The 18,704-nt window shown below is 43.9% G+C and overlaps 1 protein-coding gene across 4 annotated transcripts in view; it reads right to left on the bottom strand.

The window, feature by feature from the left end:
• Positions 1 to 2,421: 2,421 nt before the first annotated feature.
• Positions 2,422 to 18,704, bottom strand: part of slc39a10 (solute carrier family 39 member 10) — a 54,105-nt gene continuing 37,822 nt past the window's right edge. For all 4 annotated transcript variants that reach the window (XM_079518715.1, XM_079518714.1, XM_079518713.1 and 1 more), the window contains 6 exons: positions 15,736 to 15,856; positions 14,908 to 15,134; positions 14,466 to 14,544; positions 12,967 to 13,047; positions 8,824 to 9,014; positions 2,422 to 7,789 (listed from right to left, as the gene is read on the bottom strand). In XM_079518715.1, coding sequence (XP_079374841.1) covers positions 7,637 to 7,789; positions 8,824 to 9,014; positions 12,967 to 13,047; positions 14,466 to 14,544; positions 14,908 to 15,134; positions 15,736 to 15,856 — 852 coding nt within the window. In that variant the 3' untranslated portion in view covers positions 2,422 to 7,636. The remainder of the gene's footprint in view (positions 7,790 to 8,823; positions 9,015 to 12,966; positions 13,048 to 14,465; positions 14,545 to 14,907; positions 15,135 to 15,735; positions 15,857 to 18,704) is intronic.

Below are 18,704 nucleotides of genomic sequence, written 5' to 3'. Positions count from 1 at the left end.
ATCTGGCTGCAGTTCAAACTTTAATTTTAAGGAGAATGTCTCAAGAGTTGTTTTTTCCCCCCCTGTTTTTTTTTCCCATGATGCAGTTCATTCCCTTTGTAGAACCAACCAAGGCTCCTTAAACCCTACAGTACTTAGTTTAACAGGGTCCCCCAAGGCACTATACTAGGTCTGCTTGTTTTTTGCCCTCACCAAAGCCCTTGGTGACAGTCAGTCATCAGCCAACAAGTCCACGCCTTGCAACGCGTTGTGAGCTTGTAGACCGGCGATGTTCGCCGAATGTCCCCCAGAAAAAGACTGGCGATGTAGACTGGCGATGTTCGCCGAATGTCCCCCAGAAAAAGACTGGCGATGTAGACTGGCGATGTAGACTGGCGATGTTCGCCGAATGTCCCCCAGAAAAAGACTGGCGATGTAGACTGGCGATGTAGACTGGCGATGTTCGCCGAATGTCCCCCAGAAAAGGAACGCTACTGTTAGACGTTTAAAGTGTTTAATGTCCTGTGAGGCGACCAGTGGTGGAAAAAGTACTCAATTATTTTACTTAAGTAAAAGTATCAATACTGCCATGCAAGTTAAATGGTAGATGGTAAATGGTGCATTTATATAGCGCCTTTATCCAAGGCGCTTTACATAGATTGTGCATTACATTCACCCATTCATACACCGATTGCAGCGGAAGCCATGCAAGGTACCAACCAGCACATCGGGAGCAATTTGGGGTTCAGTGTCTTGCCCAAGGACACTTCGACATGTAGACAGGAGGATCCGGGATTCGAACCGCCGACCCATGGATCATTGGACGACCTGCTCTACCTCCTGAGCCACAGTCGCCCAAGTTACAAGTAAATGTCCAGAATTCAAAATTTACTTCAGTAAAAGTACAGTATCTGCATCAAAATATGCTTCAGTAGTACCCAGAGTAAAAGTAGGCTGCTCATTGTGCAGAATGTCCCATTCCAGTTCCACAAGTTCAAAATGTATGAAAAATATTTTGAAAATAGCCGATCTACATGCTCACACACTGCGTCGCATCGCCCATGTACTTGTAGATCTGCTAAATATATAGTGCTCAAGTGGTAAGGGTGTTTTGTGACACTAATCAGAATCTATAAAGTAACTATTGGAAATTGGAAATACTAATACTTGAATGTAAAGTACAAATACCTCAAAAATGTACTTAGTTACTTTACACCACAGAGGCGACTGCTTCTCTTTACTATAGTATCAGATGTTTATGTTCCCAATTGTCTGTTTAATGGCCCAGTATTTTCACAGCAAATCACAATCTAGATTCACAATGAGTACTTTTACTTTTGGTACTACTAAAGTATATTTTGATGCAGATACTGTACTTTTACTCAAGTACATTTTGAATTCTGGACATTTACTTGTAACAGAGTATTTCTGCATGGCAGTATTGATACTTTTAAGTAAAATAATTGAGTACTTTTACCACTACTGGTCGACTTTCAGTTGTAACTCATCCCTTGCTTCCCTTTTCTACTCATGAAACCATGATGTATTTGTGATATAACCAGTGCAGAAAACTAGCTCTTTGCTTCCTGCAGCGTAATAAATAATCTACGTAATGTATTTTTTATACAAGGAACTAATGAATAAATAACACCTCCCCAAACAGTGACAGTACAATTCTGCATTTCTATTAATGTAATTTCTTATTAATGTAATTTCTTAGATTTGTTCGTTTTAAAATGTATACAATTATTTATTTTTAAAGTTTGGTAAAAAAAACCAAAATCTATACATGTAGGAAAATAAAATGGGATTTTTACTAGAGTTGTGACCCAGAAAATAATGGCCCATGAATCACAAATGGGTCCCGCAACCCACTGCATGGGAAACATAACCAAAAGAGACATTTGGAATATCCCAGGGACCTGAACTTTACAATATATACATTATGAATATTCCATAACATCTACAGTACTGGCAGTAGCAGTGTTCTACCTGGAAATGTACACTGTTTCCAAGAGGAAACATCTTTCAAAGGGCATCTTATAATACACATTATTAATATTTTACTATGAGGACTTTATACTGTACTCTAGTGACTAGTGAGTACAGTAAAGTTGTTTACCAGCATTTGGTTGGTGGAAGGTGATTTCTTTATTTTATTTGTGGGAAGGGCTGCACGGAATGCCATGAAACTTTGTCCACTTACATTGACCGGAGTACCCCAAGGGTCGATACTCGTTTCCCCTCTACAGTACACAAAATATGTTGGTGAAAATAGACAATCTACAAGCTCACAATACGTTATGAACTTTTGACACCTTGTATGAAATGGAACACTACAGATTATTTGCTTGTTTATGTTTTGCATTTCTTGAAAATGTAATGTTTTCAGCCGACAGGGACGAGTATGTTTACATTAAGTCAACAGTATCAAACAACATGTTGATGTTTTCCCAGTTTTATTTTCTGTTTTTAATGGGGAGAATGCACAGACAGACAATCAGCAAGAATGACGCAATGCATTTCATATCCAGGTTTCTAAACAATAATATATACAACCAAATAAAAACCTAAACAAATTAACCATGGACCTTCATTTCTGACACAGAAGTTATGCTGCCCAATGAACGGTAAAGAGAGGAGAGACAATTCTTTGGGGCTTCGTGGCTGTAAATGTAGCTCTGTCCTCGTCAAACGCCCGATTTATTGTCCGTCGCACAGAACAGACCTACAAGCTCACGATGTGCCACGGATGCGGTGCACTGTGAGCTTGTAGGGTGTTTTCGGTTGTGCATCCAAGTATAAATCGGGTTTGACACCCAACGAATTGTGATGAATAGATTATAGGGACCACTCAGTGGCGTGAACGTGACAAATCAGAACCTTTCGAGTAAATGACATCTGCACGGCCCTTTCAAGAGCTTATTCTGCTAAATAAAATGGCCACCATTAAAAAGAATACACAACACTGACGGTATTCCCCCTTCAAGGATGATTGATAACACAAAATTAAAACAAAGTATGGACTTTTACTCTCATAGTTTAGTAGGTTGTTTAAACCCTTCTCCTTCAATGATAAAACAATTCAACACTTTTACAGACTGAAGCCTCTATCTTAGGGATACATTTTAAGGCAGTATTTCTATTTCTTATAGTGCCAATAGTTAATTTTGGAATAGAGAAATGTAATTGTTGTTTTGAGTGGGATGGAATTTAATTAAGCTTCAACGTATACTGTATATCCAGATAAACAAATAGTATTATGATTAAACACGAGAACATAAAACGGTTGCATATTTTAACACTGGGTTCTCAACTGAAGGCAAATGTGGCAGTAAAGCGCACATTATAATTCCATAGTTCACGGGAAACGTCTAATTTTGAATGTAAATCTTAAGATAGCATGGGGGGGGGGAAATACCCCCGTCTTCCGTGCATTCCTACAACTGTGCTGTCAACACAGGTCAAAGGTCAAAGCGATGCGCCGCCATGATGCTAAACAATGCATTTGACGTCACAGGCCAAGATAGACAGAGGGTATCCCACCCCCCCATGCTATACATATGGGGCTCCATTTTCGTCACCGCTAAACCCCTTATCCCTAAACTTCTTTGCCTTTTTTTACTATTTTGAAAAACATTTTTGAATAGTTCAACTAGCCAATCTACATTGACACGTGGTGAGCTTGTAGACTGGCCATTTCAACTATTCAAAAATGTTTTGCAAAATAGTAAAAAAAGGCAAAGAAGTTTAGGGATAAGGGTTTTAGCGGTGACGAAAATGGAGCCCATGATCTCCTCACATCAAAACAATGAGATTTAGTTTCAAAATCGGTTCAATTTCCATTTAAGTGGATAATACAATATGATTGGCAGCCAACCATTACGAATTATTCTCAGCCCCCAAAGACCTCAATGTGATCTTCACCATCGAATCGTACAATACAGGTATATATACATATATAAAAAAACGAAAGTAACACAATATTGTGAATGTTTGATCTTCCTGTACAAGAGGAAAATGATTTACACCCAACATAAACGTCCGTACCGTTCAACTCATGCGTCATGCATGACTTCAGTCTGATCAAAAGTACATTATTTTAATGTGACAAGATGACGACTCAAACCCAGTTAAGACAAAGGCGACGGATGTCACACGGTGACAGGATAAAAGGACGTCTCACAGCTCTCGTCCGTGCGACTTCCCGCGAAAAGGTCGAAGCCAGCCACAGCGGCTAGCTTGGCCTGCGTAGCGGCATGAGCAGCGGAATGAATGAACAGCCAATGGAATGTCATGGAGGAGGCATAGGCGTGGCAGAGGCGAGCAACAGCCACTGTTTCAAGCCCGGTTTATGTGACCCGTCGATTGACTGTCGGTGTCGCGTCGGCGCCGAAATGCAAGTTGTGAGCTTGTTGTAGATGGGCTCATTTCAGGGTAGGCGACCCCGGCACACGTCACAATAGCGTATAAATCGAGCATTGGCGCACAGATCTGTGGGTAGGATAAAGCCGTATTTATACCCCTTCGTTCAAAATGCTTCTTTGTTCGGGAGTTCAACCTTACTGACGGGAAAAGAGCTGTAGATTGCAGATGATTGACAAAACAGCCATATCATCCTTCTTTCTGCGGTCTCCTATACATGTTTGCACAGTTACAAACTCACCCTGACTTGTATCTATGCAGTATATACTACATTTAACTGATTCTCAAACGTTTTTTTAATTTATTTCATAACTCAAGAGAGTGCACAACTGGAACCAAATGGACCTGTAAGGGCACCAAGTGGACCTGTAAGGGCACCAAATGGACCTGTAAGGGCACCAAGTGGACCTGTAAGGGCACCAAATGGACCTGTAAGGGCACCAAGTGGACCTGTAAGGGCACCAAGTGGACCTGTAAGGGCACCAAATGGACCTGTAAGGGCACCAAGTGGACCTGTAAGGGCACCAAGTGGACCTGTAAGGGCACCAAATGGACCTGTAAGGGCACCAAGTGGACCTGTAAGGGCACCAAGTGGACCTGTAAGGGCACCAAGTGGACCTGTAAGGGCACCAAATGGACCTGTAAGGGCACGGGTCCATTTGGTTCCATTTGTTCACTCGCCGAATTACAAATATACATAAGAGTCCATTTGGTTCCGAACTAACTAATCTAGCTGGGGGAACCCAGGACCCCTGTGGGTCACTCTGAGAACCACTGATATGTATATTTAAGATATTTTTGTAGGAGTATAAATTCAGCTTTGGTTCTCCACAAAGGGGACCATCGTTTGGCACACTTGGCAAAATGTTTGTGCACCTAGATCAACAGAACAAAAAAAGAGAAACTTAAAAATAAAAATAATAGAATTAGTGATTTAAAAACATAAAAGAAACAACAACTGCTGAATGTCTGGCTGTCGTGTGCTTCCACGAGGAGGGATTAAATATCCATTATAAGTGCAAAGAACGCTAACAGTATACAGGAGACATAACGTGTACAGTTCTGATATGAAGGCTATTACTATTGCTTGGTCTGTGAGATTGTCAGGATCAACAAGTAAACTGCTTTTGTACTTTGAAGTAAACGACTTTAAAGTGGGAATGATTGATTACATTTTAGCTGCACAACAATTGCCGACAACTTTGAACGATCAGACGCATTTCGCAAAAACTTCATTCATTGATCCTGAATTTGACGTGCACTGATGTGACATCACAGTTTGTACTCTCCCTAGTTCGACGAACGAACCGTCGCCAGCAGCGTGGTCAAACTTGAATAAAGCACATCGAGGACTTTTCTTCTTACCCTCCATAAACTAACTACAAACACTTTGTATGCAAAGAAACGTTCTAAATTCACATTTTAAGCTGCTGACTGTAAAACTAGATAAAACAAACAAAACAAAACATAAAAGGCCTAACAGGGCTACGTCTCATTTTGGCTACAGACGGATTGTCAGCCCCTGAAAACCAGCGGCCAGACAACATTTCTGATAATTAAACAAAACGTTTGTCTCCGATGATCTTTGTTAAGGCCTTGGCAGCTGCGGTTCTTAACACTATGCGCATAACTTCAATACTCGTGATGATCATATCACATAATATAAAATAGCACAGTTACCAAAATATACAGTGTATATATATATACATATATCAAGAGAGACTTTTCCGCAATCTAAAGCCTGATTTATACTGGGTGCGTACGATGGTGTCACTTACCAGAAATAGCATGTCTACAAAGCAATGCTTTTTTGAGATTCTATTCTATTTTTGGCATGCGACAACGTCGAACGACTGAGTATGAACTAAGCATGACACAGAGCTCTAAGACGCTTCTCCCACGTGAAGGGGGGGGGGCATTTTATTTAGACTCCGAAGATTTGTCGCCGCCAACACGTTTTCAGAACGATAAAGCAATGGCCACGGGCTGCTGTTTTCATAACACTATTGTTATTGTTAAATTCTGCCGCAGTGCCTCTTCAAGGACACTGGGGGGGCAGTAGTGTTGTTGTGTCTGGTGTGGTGCGCAGGGCTAGGACTCAGTGGCGCCGCTCCAGTGGCCGAGGCTTGGCACTGCCATGGCGCGGTGACGCCGGGACGTTGTGATACACAGCGGGATTTGACGTCACAGGCTGATGATGGATGACAGGGGCGACATAAACAAGCCACAGGTGCACCAGACATGGTTGATGGGACACAGCACAGGTTGACAAGGGGGGATGAGGGAGCAGGGAGGGGGCACAACGGCACACCAACACCAGGCTGAGATGGATGGGTAGCGGGCTGCTGGGCTGTGACAGCTGTCTCTTCCGCAGTGGTGTTGCGCACCTAAAATAACCGATCTACAAGCGCACAATATACCACGCTGTGAAGCATTGTGAGCTTGATAATCTGCTAGTTTAGGTTGCGCAACACCCGTTGCAAGTATAAAGGTCCCTGCACAGTGCTGCATATATTAGTTTTTCTGTCCTTTTTGTGAAAAACGCGTCAGGTATTTACAATCTTGAGGCACTCTTCACATTAGCAGACCGTCCACTGTCCACCGACCACAGATACTAAAGCACTTTATGAGGCAAACATGTGAATTTGATGACTATACACAAGGGCATTATAATAATATGATCCTATCGACGGGACCCGCTCAAAATATGCCTTCCTGGTTTGGGTTTGATCCGTGTTTTCACAGGAGAACCCCGCAGGAATTTAATTGCTTTTTCCCCCCGATCTCTTTTTAATTTCTATGGTAGCTTTTATGGCCTTGGTGATAATAAGCTCTGAGCAGAGCTGGTGTTTTCTTCAAGCATTCCTTCAGCAGCACAGCTCTGTGGTTCACAGAGAATGAGGGGGGAGGAGGAGGAGGAGGAGGAGGGGGGACACCATTTGACGCATAACAAACAGGCCACAACGGGAGGGAGGGGAATTGTAAGTATCGGCGGCGTGATGGCCATGAGACGCTTGGAATGAACATGAATGAACGAACGAATGAACGAACGAATGAATGAATGAATGAATGAGATTCAATACACATGCAAGACTGGACCGGCGGCAACATGGCAAACAAAGTATGCTTAAGGCTGAGAAGCACGACATCGACACGTCCTTCTGGAAACCCTCCCTCGGCCCCGAAAAGGCCGACCCCCCCCTCTAACCACCCGACCCCCTCCATCCCCCTACTAGAAGCCAAAGTCGAGGACGATTTGGTCTTCGAAGATGGCGATGAGCAGCATGATTCCGAAGCCGGTCAGCATGCCAATGTTCTGCAGGACAAAGTGACCCACATGGCAGCGCTTGTGTTCCTCGCTGTCCCCGTGCAGCATCTCCGGAAGCTGCAAACAACAAACAAAAAACAATTATTTAGACCGAAAGAAAATATTTTCTCAAAATGTAGCACTGTGGCTTCACTGGCAGGGTCACTGGGAGAGCCCTTTACAGATGCCAGCGATGTTGTTTGAGTTAATTAGCTCTATATATTCCCATTGTAATTACTGCTTCCCAAACAGTGGGTTGGGGCCCATGTTTCGGGCTCTAAATAAATAAATAAAAGCAGATCTACAAGTTTGCAACATGGTTGTGAAGTGACTTGTTGTGAGCTGTTAGTTCTGCTATTTTCACTAGTTTGGGTCCTGGGCAGACGTCTGATTTCTCTTTTGGGTCTTGAGCTATAAAAGGTTTGGGGAACCACTGTATTATTGGCTCAGTAACAGGGGTCTATTTTAATTTTATTTTTTTCAACCAAAAAATATCAGGACCTTCTACACAAAATTAGGAGTCAAATGTGACTAGGTCTAGGGGTAGCGGGTAGCGTGGCACTGGTCCGACCGCTCATTAGTCCGACCATACTAACCGATCCAAAAACCCTAACCTCATGTGGAGGTTTTAACCGTCCATGTAGTCAGACTAACGGGATGCCGGTCTAATGCACAGTCCAGAGGTCTAGGCCGAACATGACCTAATGTCTGCTGGACAATGACACCCGGCTTGTTTGGCGTTGTGGAGGCGTTATTATGTATCCCACCGCAGTTCTAGGAAAGCCCTGCTGTGATTGGCCAGTAGTCGTTGTGATTGACAGTTCTCGTTTTTGCGACCAGTCATTAGTCCTACAACTACAACCTATCTCAAACCCTCACCCTAAACCTAACCTCCCACGGGGCAGCACACCTAAACCTAACCTTAACCCATGTCTAACCAGTGACTAGTCTAAACTAAGTATGCACCCCCCTAAACCTAACCCGAACGGCCTAACCTCAGTAAAACGATGCCTTCCCGGGAGCCAATCAGACACATGTTGAGGCGGGTCTACCCTAGAACGTTGGTGGGATTCATAATCACGCGTTGTGGAGCATAAACAATGGCAGCTTACCATATCCACCAGAGCCACATAAAGGAACATGCCAGCGGTTACAGCGAAGATCCAGCTGGTGACGTTGTGCGTGTTCTGGCCCACGGCGATGCCGATCAGCATGCCAATGTAGGCCATGAGGGCCGACAGCAGGTTGTAGACGATGGCTTGTTTCACAGACATCCCCGCCTTGATCAGCACGGCAAAATCACCTGTCGCCACGAGGGAGAGAAGTCAGACTTGTAAACAGGACTCACATTCACATGTTCATCATGGTCATTCACATGCACCAAGGTTATGGTGATTAGGTGATTCAGTTCTTGTAAAGCAGGTTTTTATTTTGTGAAAAGGCTCAGATTTAGTAGATTGGGGTCCCATTCCAATAGATCAAAATTGCATCAAATGGGGGCCTGTGGCCTAATGCATAGTGAAATGGGGGTCCTTTAAATGAAGTTTGATCAAGAACAGCAGAAGTCACACACTACAATTTCACAATCTACTTTCACATTCTGGTGCCTAACTTGCAAACTAAAGCACCCCATTCAAACACACTCCAGACACCTGCCACCCCATTCAAAACCCACTCCCCACACCTGCCACCCTTTTCAAACCCACTCCCAACACCTGCCACTGGTTGCTCTCTTTAATCTCTGTTGGGAAAACGTATATGAGAGAAGAACAAGCACAGAACAAAAGGAAAACATGTAGTAATGTCCCTTCACATCCACTCATGATTACACATGCATGCATGTAGCCTTTCTACCCTCTTCAATCTCTGCCATCCCAGATGTAGAAAAGGGCCCTAAGTCTCAGCGGAAACGGCCTGGATTTGGAGAGAAAGAGATGAATAGAAAGAAGAAAGAAATACAAAAAGGGGGTGGCCTACATTCCCTTGCACAGTGGAACGAGCGGCCTCTTTTTCCTTGCTAATTACCACCATGAATATATTACCAACTCCTCACTCATCCATCAATCACATCTGGTACACAGGCGGCGAAAAGTTAAAGAGAGGCGAGGAATGGAAAGGGCGGACCCCGCGTTCCGCCTCGCGCTTCAAAGTTCTTCAGGCTCCCTCTCTCGGTTCCTCCGGTTCCGCTCCGACACGTGCCCAGAGACGCACCGCCCGCCACCGCCCGTCCACCGCAATTAACACACACATCATCGCCAATTAGCTTCACTCCGGGAGGCTAAAGAGCTCTCGTAATCATCGTCTCTGCCTCCCAGCTGCAGCTGCCGCTGCTTGTGGGCGGGGGGGGGGGGCTGGGGATCTTTTGTCTGGAGGTGGAAGCGAGCGAGAGGCGCTCTCGTCCACAAAACCGCTGGCTTTCGTCTTGCGCTCGCCTTGTGGAGCGGGCGGGGGTGGTGGTGGAGGGCGGGGGAGGGGTTGGGGGGGGCAAATTAGACGGTGGCGGCGCATCACCTCAAGCCACTCAACAGGCGAATAACATCCAAAGCAGAAACGATGAAAATGTTTACATGTCACTGTGGTGGGAGATAGGCCTCGTGTTCCTTAATAATTAATTCTATATTTGCTGAGGGTACAAAACATAACACAAAGAAAAGAAAGGGAGGCACTGTGTGTGTGTGTGTGTGTGTGTGTGTGTATACAGTACATGTGTGTCTAGTTTTTATTGGTTGGGTTTTTGTACCTTTTTTGTTTCTTGTTATGCCTTTGTCTCCTGCCCCCCTTCCCCAAAAGGAACAGGGTCAGGGCAAAACACAAATGGTATTTTGTCTGTTTTGTTTTGTTACTCCCCATGTCCCCTTTCCCCAAAAGGACCACAATGGAAACAAGCCTAACGGCTTTCTTGTGTCTGTATCCTTTTGAATTAAATTTCAATTAAGTTTTCAATCAATCAATGTGTAATGTGACACTGTAGGGTGGGGGGTTTGAGTGTACGAAAAAGCTTTTGTTCTTATGTAGAACAACTTGTAGCCTAGATAGCAACACATGGCAGTGAGAGTCGACGCTACAAAAAAAAAAAAGCACTTCTTCGTAACGGTTCCTGGCGGTGTCGGCGCCGTGCCACAAACACGAATGACTATAGTCTAGTTGTTCTGCTCCACAAACCCTTTCGTCGGCATGGTGGCCCGTTTGTACCACATTTGTACCCGTCCAGACAGCACTAATAGTAGGATGCCGTTAGTCAACACAAGGGGGAGGTAGGCAGCCGGGAACGTGGCCACTTAATCACCCACTACCTGGGCTATGGCGTGGCTGACAAAGCTCCATTTATCACTTAACACATAGCGGCCGGCTATACACCACGTACAATAACCAACCATCATCACTGCTGATATGGGGTCTGGAATTCTCCTCTCATCTGATCTTAGACACATACACACAAACACACAGGCACATATTACTATACTAGTGAATACATAAACATATTAGGACAGTGGCTCAGGGGTAGAGTGGCCGGTAGAGCGGCCGGATGGAACCGTGAGGTTCCCCGTTCGATCCCGGGCTCCCCCAGAGTTAGTGTCAAAGTGTCCTTGAGCAAGATGCTGAACCCCTAATTGCTCCCGATGCGCAGGTTGGTGCCTTGCATGGTTTCCCCTGACATCGGTGTGTGAATGTGTGTGAATGTGTGTGAATGTAATACACAATCTCTATGTAAAGCGCTTTGGATCTACAAGTTCACAGCAAGCTCAAAACGTGTCAGAGCGTGACGCGTTGTTGTTGTGAGCACAGCACCGGCGCACAAACTACATATCATGCATAAATGCCTAATCCTAACCTGAATATTCTCCGACTTGTAAGCCTAACCCTTACAATGTCTGTTTCTCATAAGTTTAGCAAAACAAGTAAACACAAGCTCACATGCAGTTTGCACGCACAAACACGGCCCTCCTGGTGTTAAGGCACAAACACGAATGTTCTCTCCGGCTGAATTAAACTTTAAAACGTCAATAGGCCCTTGTTTTGTCACAGAAGAGTGCGTGACATGGACGTGTGGCGGGGATAATGCGTCAGCATATCCTTGTTTACTGAGCAGCGAGCGAGCACCGGGGGACCGCTTATCATCCACGCTGACTGACATATTGACAGGCACGTTTTTGCTGCCGTCAGGATAAAGAAACAAATAACCCACAAAAAAACCCAAGGAGTTTTATTTTTAAAGACGAAAGAAAGAAAGAAAAGAAATCGCTCATGCCCTTATCAACGTCAACGTTATTTCCAGGATTAAAACAACGGGTTTGTTGATAGATTCCCAGGGTTTCCAGGGCCATGGGAGTCAACACAAGCCCAGCACAAAATTGATAGTCTAAACATTTAATCTATGAAAGACAAAACACCAGCGTGTCAACTACACCAGCTACACTGTGAACTCCCTCATTTTAAAAGGTATAGGGCAAGTGATATTTTTTGCTGCATTCTGACATCTGTTATAATAAAGTTAATATAGTTTATATTTTCAGCATATAGAGCGTCGCAGTCCCGCCCCCTACCACCAGGGCCCAGGAAATGATTCCCCGTTCATTTTCCTCATAGACATTTCAAAAAGTATTTATTTAAAGACCTTTTAAGCCTCGTACAAAGCCAACTCGAGTTGTGAGAAATCATGTCAACAAACAACAATTTTTCGGGCCGAACAAATAATAAGAAAGAAGAAGAAAACGGCAGGTTACAACACTTCTTTTCTTGTTTTTCTTCTTTGTAGTTATTTGTTTGGTCCAAAATGTGTTTGTTGTCATGATTTGTCACAACTCGAGTTAGCTTTGTACGACGCTTAAAAAGGTATTTAAATAAATACTTTTTGAAATGTCTATGGGAAAAATGCATTGGAAATTATTTCCTGGGCCTGGCGTCGTCATGAAAGGGGGCGGGACTGTGACGCTCTATTAAAGAGCGCTATAGCAATGATTACAATTAGAATATAGATCTTGTTTTAACCAAAACATTATCACTTATCCTATGTTTAATATATTCATTAATTTAACTCAGTGTGTACACATGAGTTATTTTACTGTGTTTTCTTTCCTCCAGTGAAGGTACCGGTTTTCTCTCGAGTGGCCGTGGAGTGGAAACAACCCTGCATTGATCGACCCGCTGAGTGAGTTAAGAGATTCCTGGCTAAAGAGTGAATGTCTATTGTGTAACACCAGACAATTGAGGGTATTTTTTCCCTCATCTCTTTTCACACACAGCTATCCACTTACCCAACTCATGAGGCAACTCGTGGCAGAAGACAGCCACAGAAGTGCTGATGCCTCCTGTAGTGTTGGCACTGAACGCTGCCCCTGTTAGAAACAAAGAAAGAGACATCAACACGCCGAACAGCCTGAAGATGACAGTTCAATTTGCTCGAGTTTACAAATGGCTAAATTGACCCAGGATTGTTATGTGACAATTAAAGTAATTCTAACTGTGATTATAAAAATGGTTGCCAGTTTGAATTGATCGAAGTGAGAGAGATGAGTAAAGTTTGTTTCGCTTTTTTTTGGTTCTGTGACACTTTGACAAGAGAGCTTTTAATCAGGCTTAAGTCTAACCGTGGCCGATGCTAAATGCTTAGAACAAGCAATCAAAGATAATTATTTGACTGACTGAAGCTGTGACGAAATGGGGGTAGGGTGATGGGGTGTGAATGTTTACTTGTGCCAAATAATCACGTTATTACTGTAAGTACAGCTGAGAGGTATGAATAATTACGAGGCCACGTCTTTGTGGAGCAGATCAGACGATCCGCATCCTTTGGCAGAGCCTGTTGAGTTAGGAATTAATGAAAGCGCAAAGTCTTTGAACAGAATATCTTATTCATATAAATGATGGCTGGTATAACTCCTCCATGTGGGTGTGCCTGGCCTTGATGATGACAACACACAATCTATCTCTGGTGTTTCAACTTTCTGGATTGGGGAACATGTTTCCCCAAGTAATGACTGGAGTACTGACTGACTGGAGGCACTTGGGGAAAGTACAGGCAATTAACACAAAAGAAAATGTATTTTTTCATCAAAGAATATACATTAAAAAAATCAAATAGATGTTTTATAATCAACTGAATTGATCAGTCTGGTGTGTTATACATTTTTGTACAATGGTGGTGTACAATAATAGCCGATCTGAGCGGGTGTTCTCTCTCGGTAGGCAGATGATGTTTGGAGACGGCCGAGGTTCAAATTCCGGTTGTTGCTGTTGCAAACTGTTTAACTCTTAATCCGCCGTGATTAATTAATAGCGTACTGCCAAGGTTTTATCGCGCGTAACACTTACTTTCCGTAATCGCATGTTACAGTGACAAACTGCTGTGTGTGGTGTCTTGACCGGTTGTTGTTGTCGTCTCGGTCGGTGGTGGAAAAACCCGACCGCAAGTATCACAGCGCCTTCTACAGGCCGTTGAAAACCATTGTTTTCACCAGAAACAGCCCCCTCAATGTCATTTCTGAGATACAGGGCTTTGAATGAAGGGCTTAGAATGGAAGTGGATGCGCGTGCATCTTCAAAATGGCCGCGGCCACTGTCCCACTTTGTGTTGTTGCGTTAGCAAACAGTAGCTAACGATACGATCGGATTAAAACATGGATTAAAGAACACAAGCCCTGGAAAACGAGAGTCTCGTGTTTGGCGGGCTAGGGTACTAATTTAACCCTCCGTGTTCGCCGTTTCTGGCGGGCTCCGTGTTAATGTCAAGGATGCCCAGAAGTACACCACCCACCTATGGCCAGGCCGTCGCTGAAGTTGTGCATGCCGTCGCCCATGATTACCATCCAGGCGATGCTGGCGATGCCGGCGTCCTTCACATGGAATAAAACAAAATCAAATCTCATGACTGTTTGTTTAATTGTTTGATGTTTAGCCATCGTGATTCTAACTCGGATTTGAGGCATTAACCTTTTGTTTTATGGTTCCGAGACCATGCATGTTTATGGAAGATGCTTCTGAACATGAATTCTATCGCTAGTTTGACTACTTCAAATAAAGAGAACGAACCAAACATGGGCGATCTACAAGCTCACAACACGTCGCACAGCGGCGTGTTGTGAGCTTGTAGATCTGCCATTTTCGGTGCGCAACATGCTTTCATAGACGACAGGCTGGCTTCTATGGAATCCAAATGACTGGAATCAGTCAGTGAGACGGAGAACTTGAATCCATACCTTCATCTCCTGGTCCGAGTGGCAGTTGGCGGCGTGCGAGTGTCCATGTCCGTGGCTGTGGCCGTGTTTCTTGGCCTTGCGTCCGTTCTCCTCGACAGGCGAGCTGTGGTGGCCGTCGCCGTCGGGCGCCAGCGGCGTCTTGTTGGTGGGAGAGTCAGGAGGCTGGAGCTCCGACAGCTGCGTGTCGTTGTGGCCGTTGTCGCACGATACCATCGTGCCATCGTGACCTGGGAGGGGGGGGAGCAGGAAGGTTATGTCGGGGGAAGCAGCTGGTTGCTGGGGATGTTAAGAATTAATCGTTAATCGATTCATCATTTAATCGTTAACCATAAGGACGTGTAAAAATGTCATATCTAATAAATATAAATATTCAGATTATTATTTAAAAAAAAATTGGCCTCTCCTTCTGCACCACTCATTGCTGTTTCGCGTATGCTCTCTGCCATCCCCTTCCTTGTTTACGGCTCAGAAATGCAGTGCACTTTTAATTTAATTGTATTCCTCATACAAAGATGCCATTGCCTGGCCCTGTATCTCAAATGTTCAAATAAATATTTGATTAAGGAATATAATATGCCTTTTGTATTCTTTCTGTACATCAGCAAAATGTAAATTTTTACGTTAGACATTATTGAGGGAAATTAAGATTCTCAGATAAAATAAAAATGCCACCAGTTAATCGATCAATAAGGTTATCAATTATCAATTAATTAACCAATAATTTGCATCCCTAGTTGCTGTGGAGTTTGCACCAGGGTAATTTTAGTTAATAAAAAAAAAATGCTAAAACGAATGAACATTTCCTAATATCTGTGTCCAGTGTAGCACCTTCGGTCAGAGGTTTGAGGTTGAGCCACTCGGCGTCCGAGCGGCGGTTCAGTTTGTGATCTGACAGCTTCCTCCCGATCTTGGCCTCGTCGTTCCGCCTCTTCCGGCCACACAGACGTCCCTGTGAGGAACAGGTTCAGGTTCAGGTTTATTTGTCATATGTATAGATACCGAGTATAAATACAATGAAAATTATTTTGCTCAGAGCATTCTCAGTCTTACATACACAGGACATAAACAAACATCTATAGTGCAAAGAAAAGACAAAAACACAAAAAAAGTGCAAGTGAAGTGACAATACAGTGCAATACAGTTCAAGGTCAGCTGTTCAGCAGCCTGACTGCCTGGGGGAAGAAACTGTTACTGAGACGGGTGGTGCGAGATTTGATGCTCTGGTAGCGTTTTTTGGAAGGGAGTTGTTTGAACAGGGTATTTGCGGGATGGCTGGTGTCTTTGATGATGAACACAGGAAGGCCGTCAGTTCAGCTGCTTCTGTGCCATTTGAAATTGGGAGCTGAGACATTTGCCACCAACGCGCTCATCGGGGGTAAATGGAATGACCCCGTTTTTAATCAGTTAAACCATTATTTTATATTTTTTCTTTCTTTAATCTTTGAATATAATGATATTCTTTCACAGTGAACTTTTTTTTAACTCAAATCTTTGCTTCTGGGGGTCCCTGGAACATCATATTTTGAGATGGGGTCGGCGGCCAGATCAATATAATTGTGGGCTCCTAGACATGAAACAGTTTGAGCACCACTGACATATAGTCTTTTCAGAAAACTCGTCATGATCTAGAAGACATTTCGTAGAATCTGGTCTCAGGTCTCAATGGCTTAAGAGTGGCGCTCTTGGCCTCAAACTTAGATAAGTGGGCTGGCACAGGTAGGGCACAGGAAGGAAAGGCCCCACCTGGCCTACACACACCATGGCCAGGTGACCTGTCCTGATTACTACAGACTAATACCGGGAGATCAGTAGGGTCAGACGTCGAGTCCAAGTAGCTGTGCGCACAAGTGAGAGGAAATAACTCCATGCCAGGAGGTGGCAGTATTCTGCAGTGTAAATAAATAAAAACAACAGAAGGGTTTCAGAAGCATTGCACAACATAAACAGACAGCACATACACCTTAGAAATCTGCACATTCATGCGTCTCTTTCACCCACGCACATACCTAATGCCCAATTCTGCCTAGCTTCCTAACTCCTGACATTGCCAGAGCGCGCGCACACACACACACACACACACACACACACACACACACACACACACCACCCCCCCCCCCCCCCCCCCTGCCCAACTCTTGAACGACTAAAGCAAACTCTCCTCAGTACCACAGACGGCCGTGTACGTGAGGCGTGAATCTCGTTTGTGTCCGAGCATAGGCATGGCTGAGGCGTGATTGGCCTACCGACACTGCCCGTCTTGAATGTCCTCCGAGACACGAGGTTACTCCGTGGTGAGATTGAGAAATAAATAAAACAAGAGAATGACAGCTTGATGCCCGCGACAGAATGCAGCCTTGTAACTAATATGGTTTATGCCGTTTGCATTGATTGAATAATTGATTGAACACACGTGTAATTTGTACTATGATTTGATTTGGATGTGTTCTAAATAAAGTGTTAGTGTCAATTATCATGTATTAATCCAATTATAGTAAACACAATAATCAAAACAAACACTTTATTTTAGAACACAACACACCCAAATCAAATTAGGGCGTACATGTTCAATCAATTATTCCATCAAAGCAAACGGCATAAACAAGTTTGCTCTTCTACAAAAATAAAAGTTACAAGTTATAGTTATCTTGTATCATCTACTTGTATAATTTCCCACCACGGAGTAACCTCGCATCAGACTATCCAGCATAGCTATATCCACCTCGGAGGACAGTCAAGACGGGCAGGGTCGGTAGGCTAATCACAGGCAGACGGGGCGTTCGCATGCCTATGCTTGGACGCAAACGAGATTCACACATTGTACACTGTACTTTCTAACATATCCTAATTGTAGAAGGACAGCCCCACATCAAGTTAAGGGAAAGGGAAAAGGGAAAGTATTTTCTGGTCCCCTGGGGAGGAGGTAAATTACTACAAGCAGCAGATGGCTGCTCAGATAAGTCATGAAGAGCGCACAGGCGAGAGCCGAGGGGTTAGGTAACTTGCTCAGGGACACTTTCACACAGGCTGGCGTAAGCCGAGGGTCAAGCCAGCGGTCTTCCAATTTCCAGACAGCCTCTCTGCCCACTCAGATATGGCTGCGCACAGAACATACACTGTAAAATCCTTAATGTACTTTTAAGTCAAGAGAGCGTACAAATGGGGGCAAACGGAAATACGGAAATACAAATTGTAACATTCCAATGTTCAATGCAAAAAAACACAATAAAATTGTTAATTGGCATTATTTTTGTGACAATTAATCATCAACTGAAATTTGAAATTGTGACGGCCCAGTTGGAGGTGCATGTGTTTGTTCCGACACCCTACCCCAAACCCTAACCTGACAGGGAAGCCACGGGTGAGTTTTAACACTTTAATTTCCCAGGGGTTATTTAATCCATTACAGTATAGCACCCAGTCGATTTATAAACACGGATCACTTTTACCGACGGACCGGATGTTGTTGTGAATGTGTGTGTAGCAGCTAACAATAGCCACACCACTCTAGAGTCGATCAACAACAACGGGAGGTAAGAATAAATATATCGCGTCTAGCGACTGCGGAGGGCCGTCTAACACAGGATGTGTTTTTATAATTAGATGGGATGATTTAGATCGCGAGTTATTAACGTTTTAAGATTTTCGTTGTCGTCTGCTAAACAGGGGAGAAACATTTTCGATGACGTCTCACTTTGCGCAACATCGAGGATTGCACAACTGGTGCTTCCAGGCTGTGGAGCGATGCGATCCGTTTTCATATCAATAAACTTCGTCTTTTGGATCAAACTTCGTCTTGG

The sequence above is a fragment of the Electrona antarctica genome (genome assembly GCF_951216825.1).
Source record: "Electrona antarctica genome assembly, chromosome: 13".
NCBI classification, from domain to species: Eukaryota; Metazoa; Chordata; class Actinopteri; order Myctophiformes; family Myctophidae; genus Electrona; species Electrona antarctica.
This window is presented reverse-complemented; position numbering and strand designations above follow the sequence as displayed.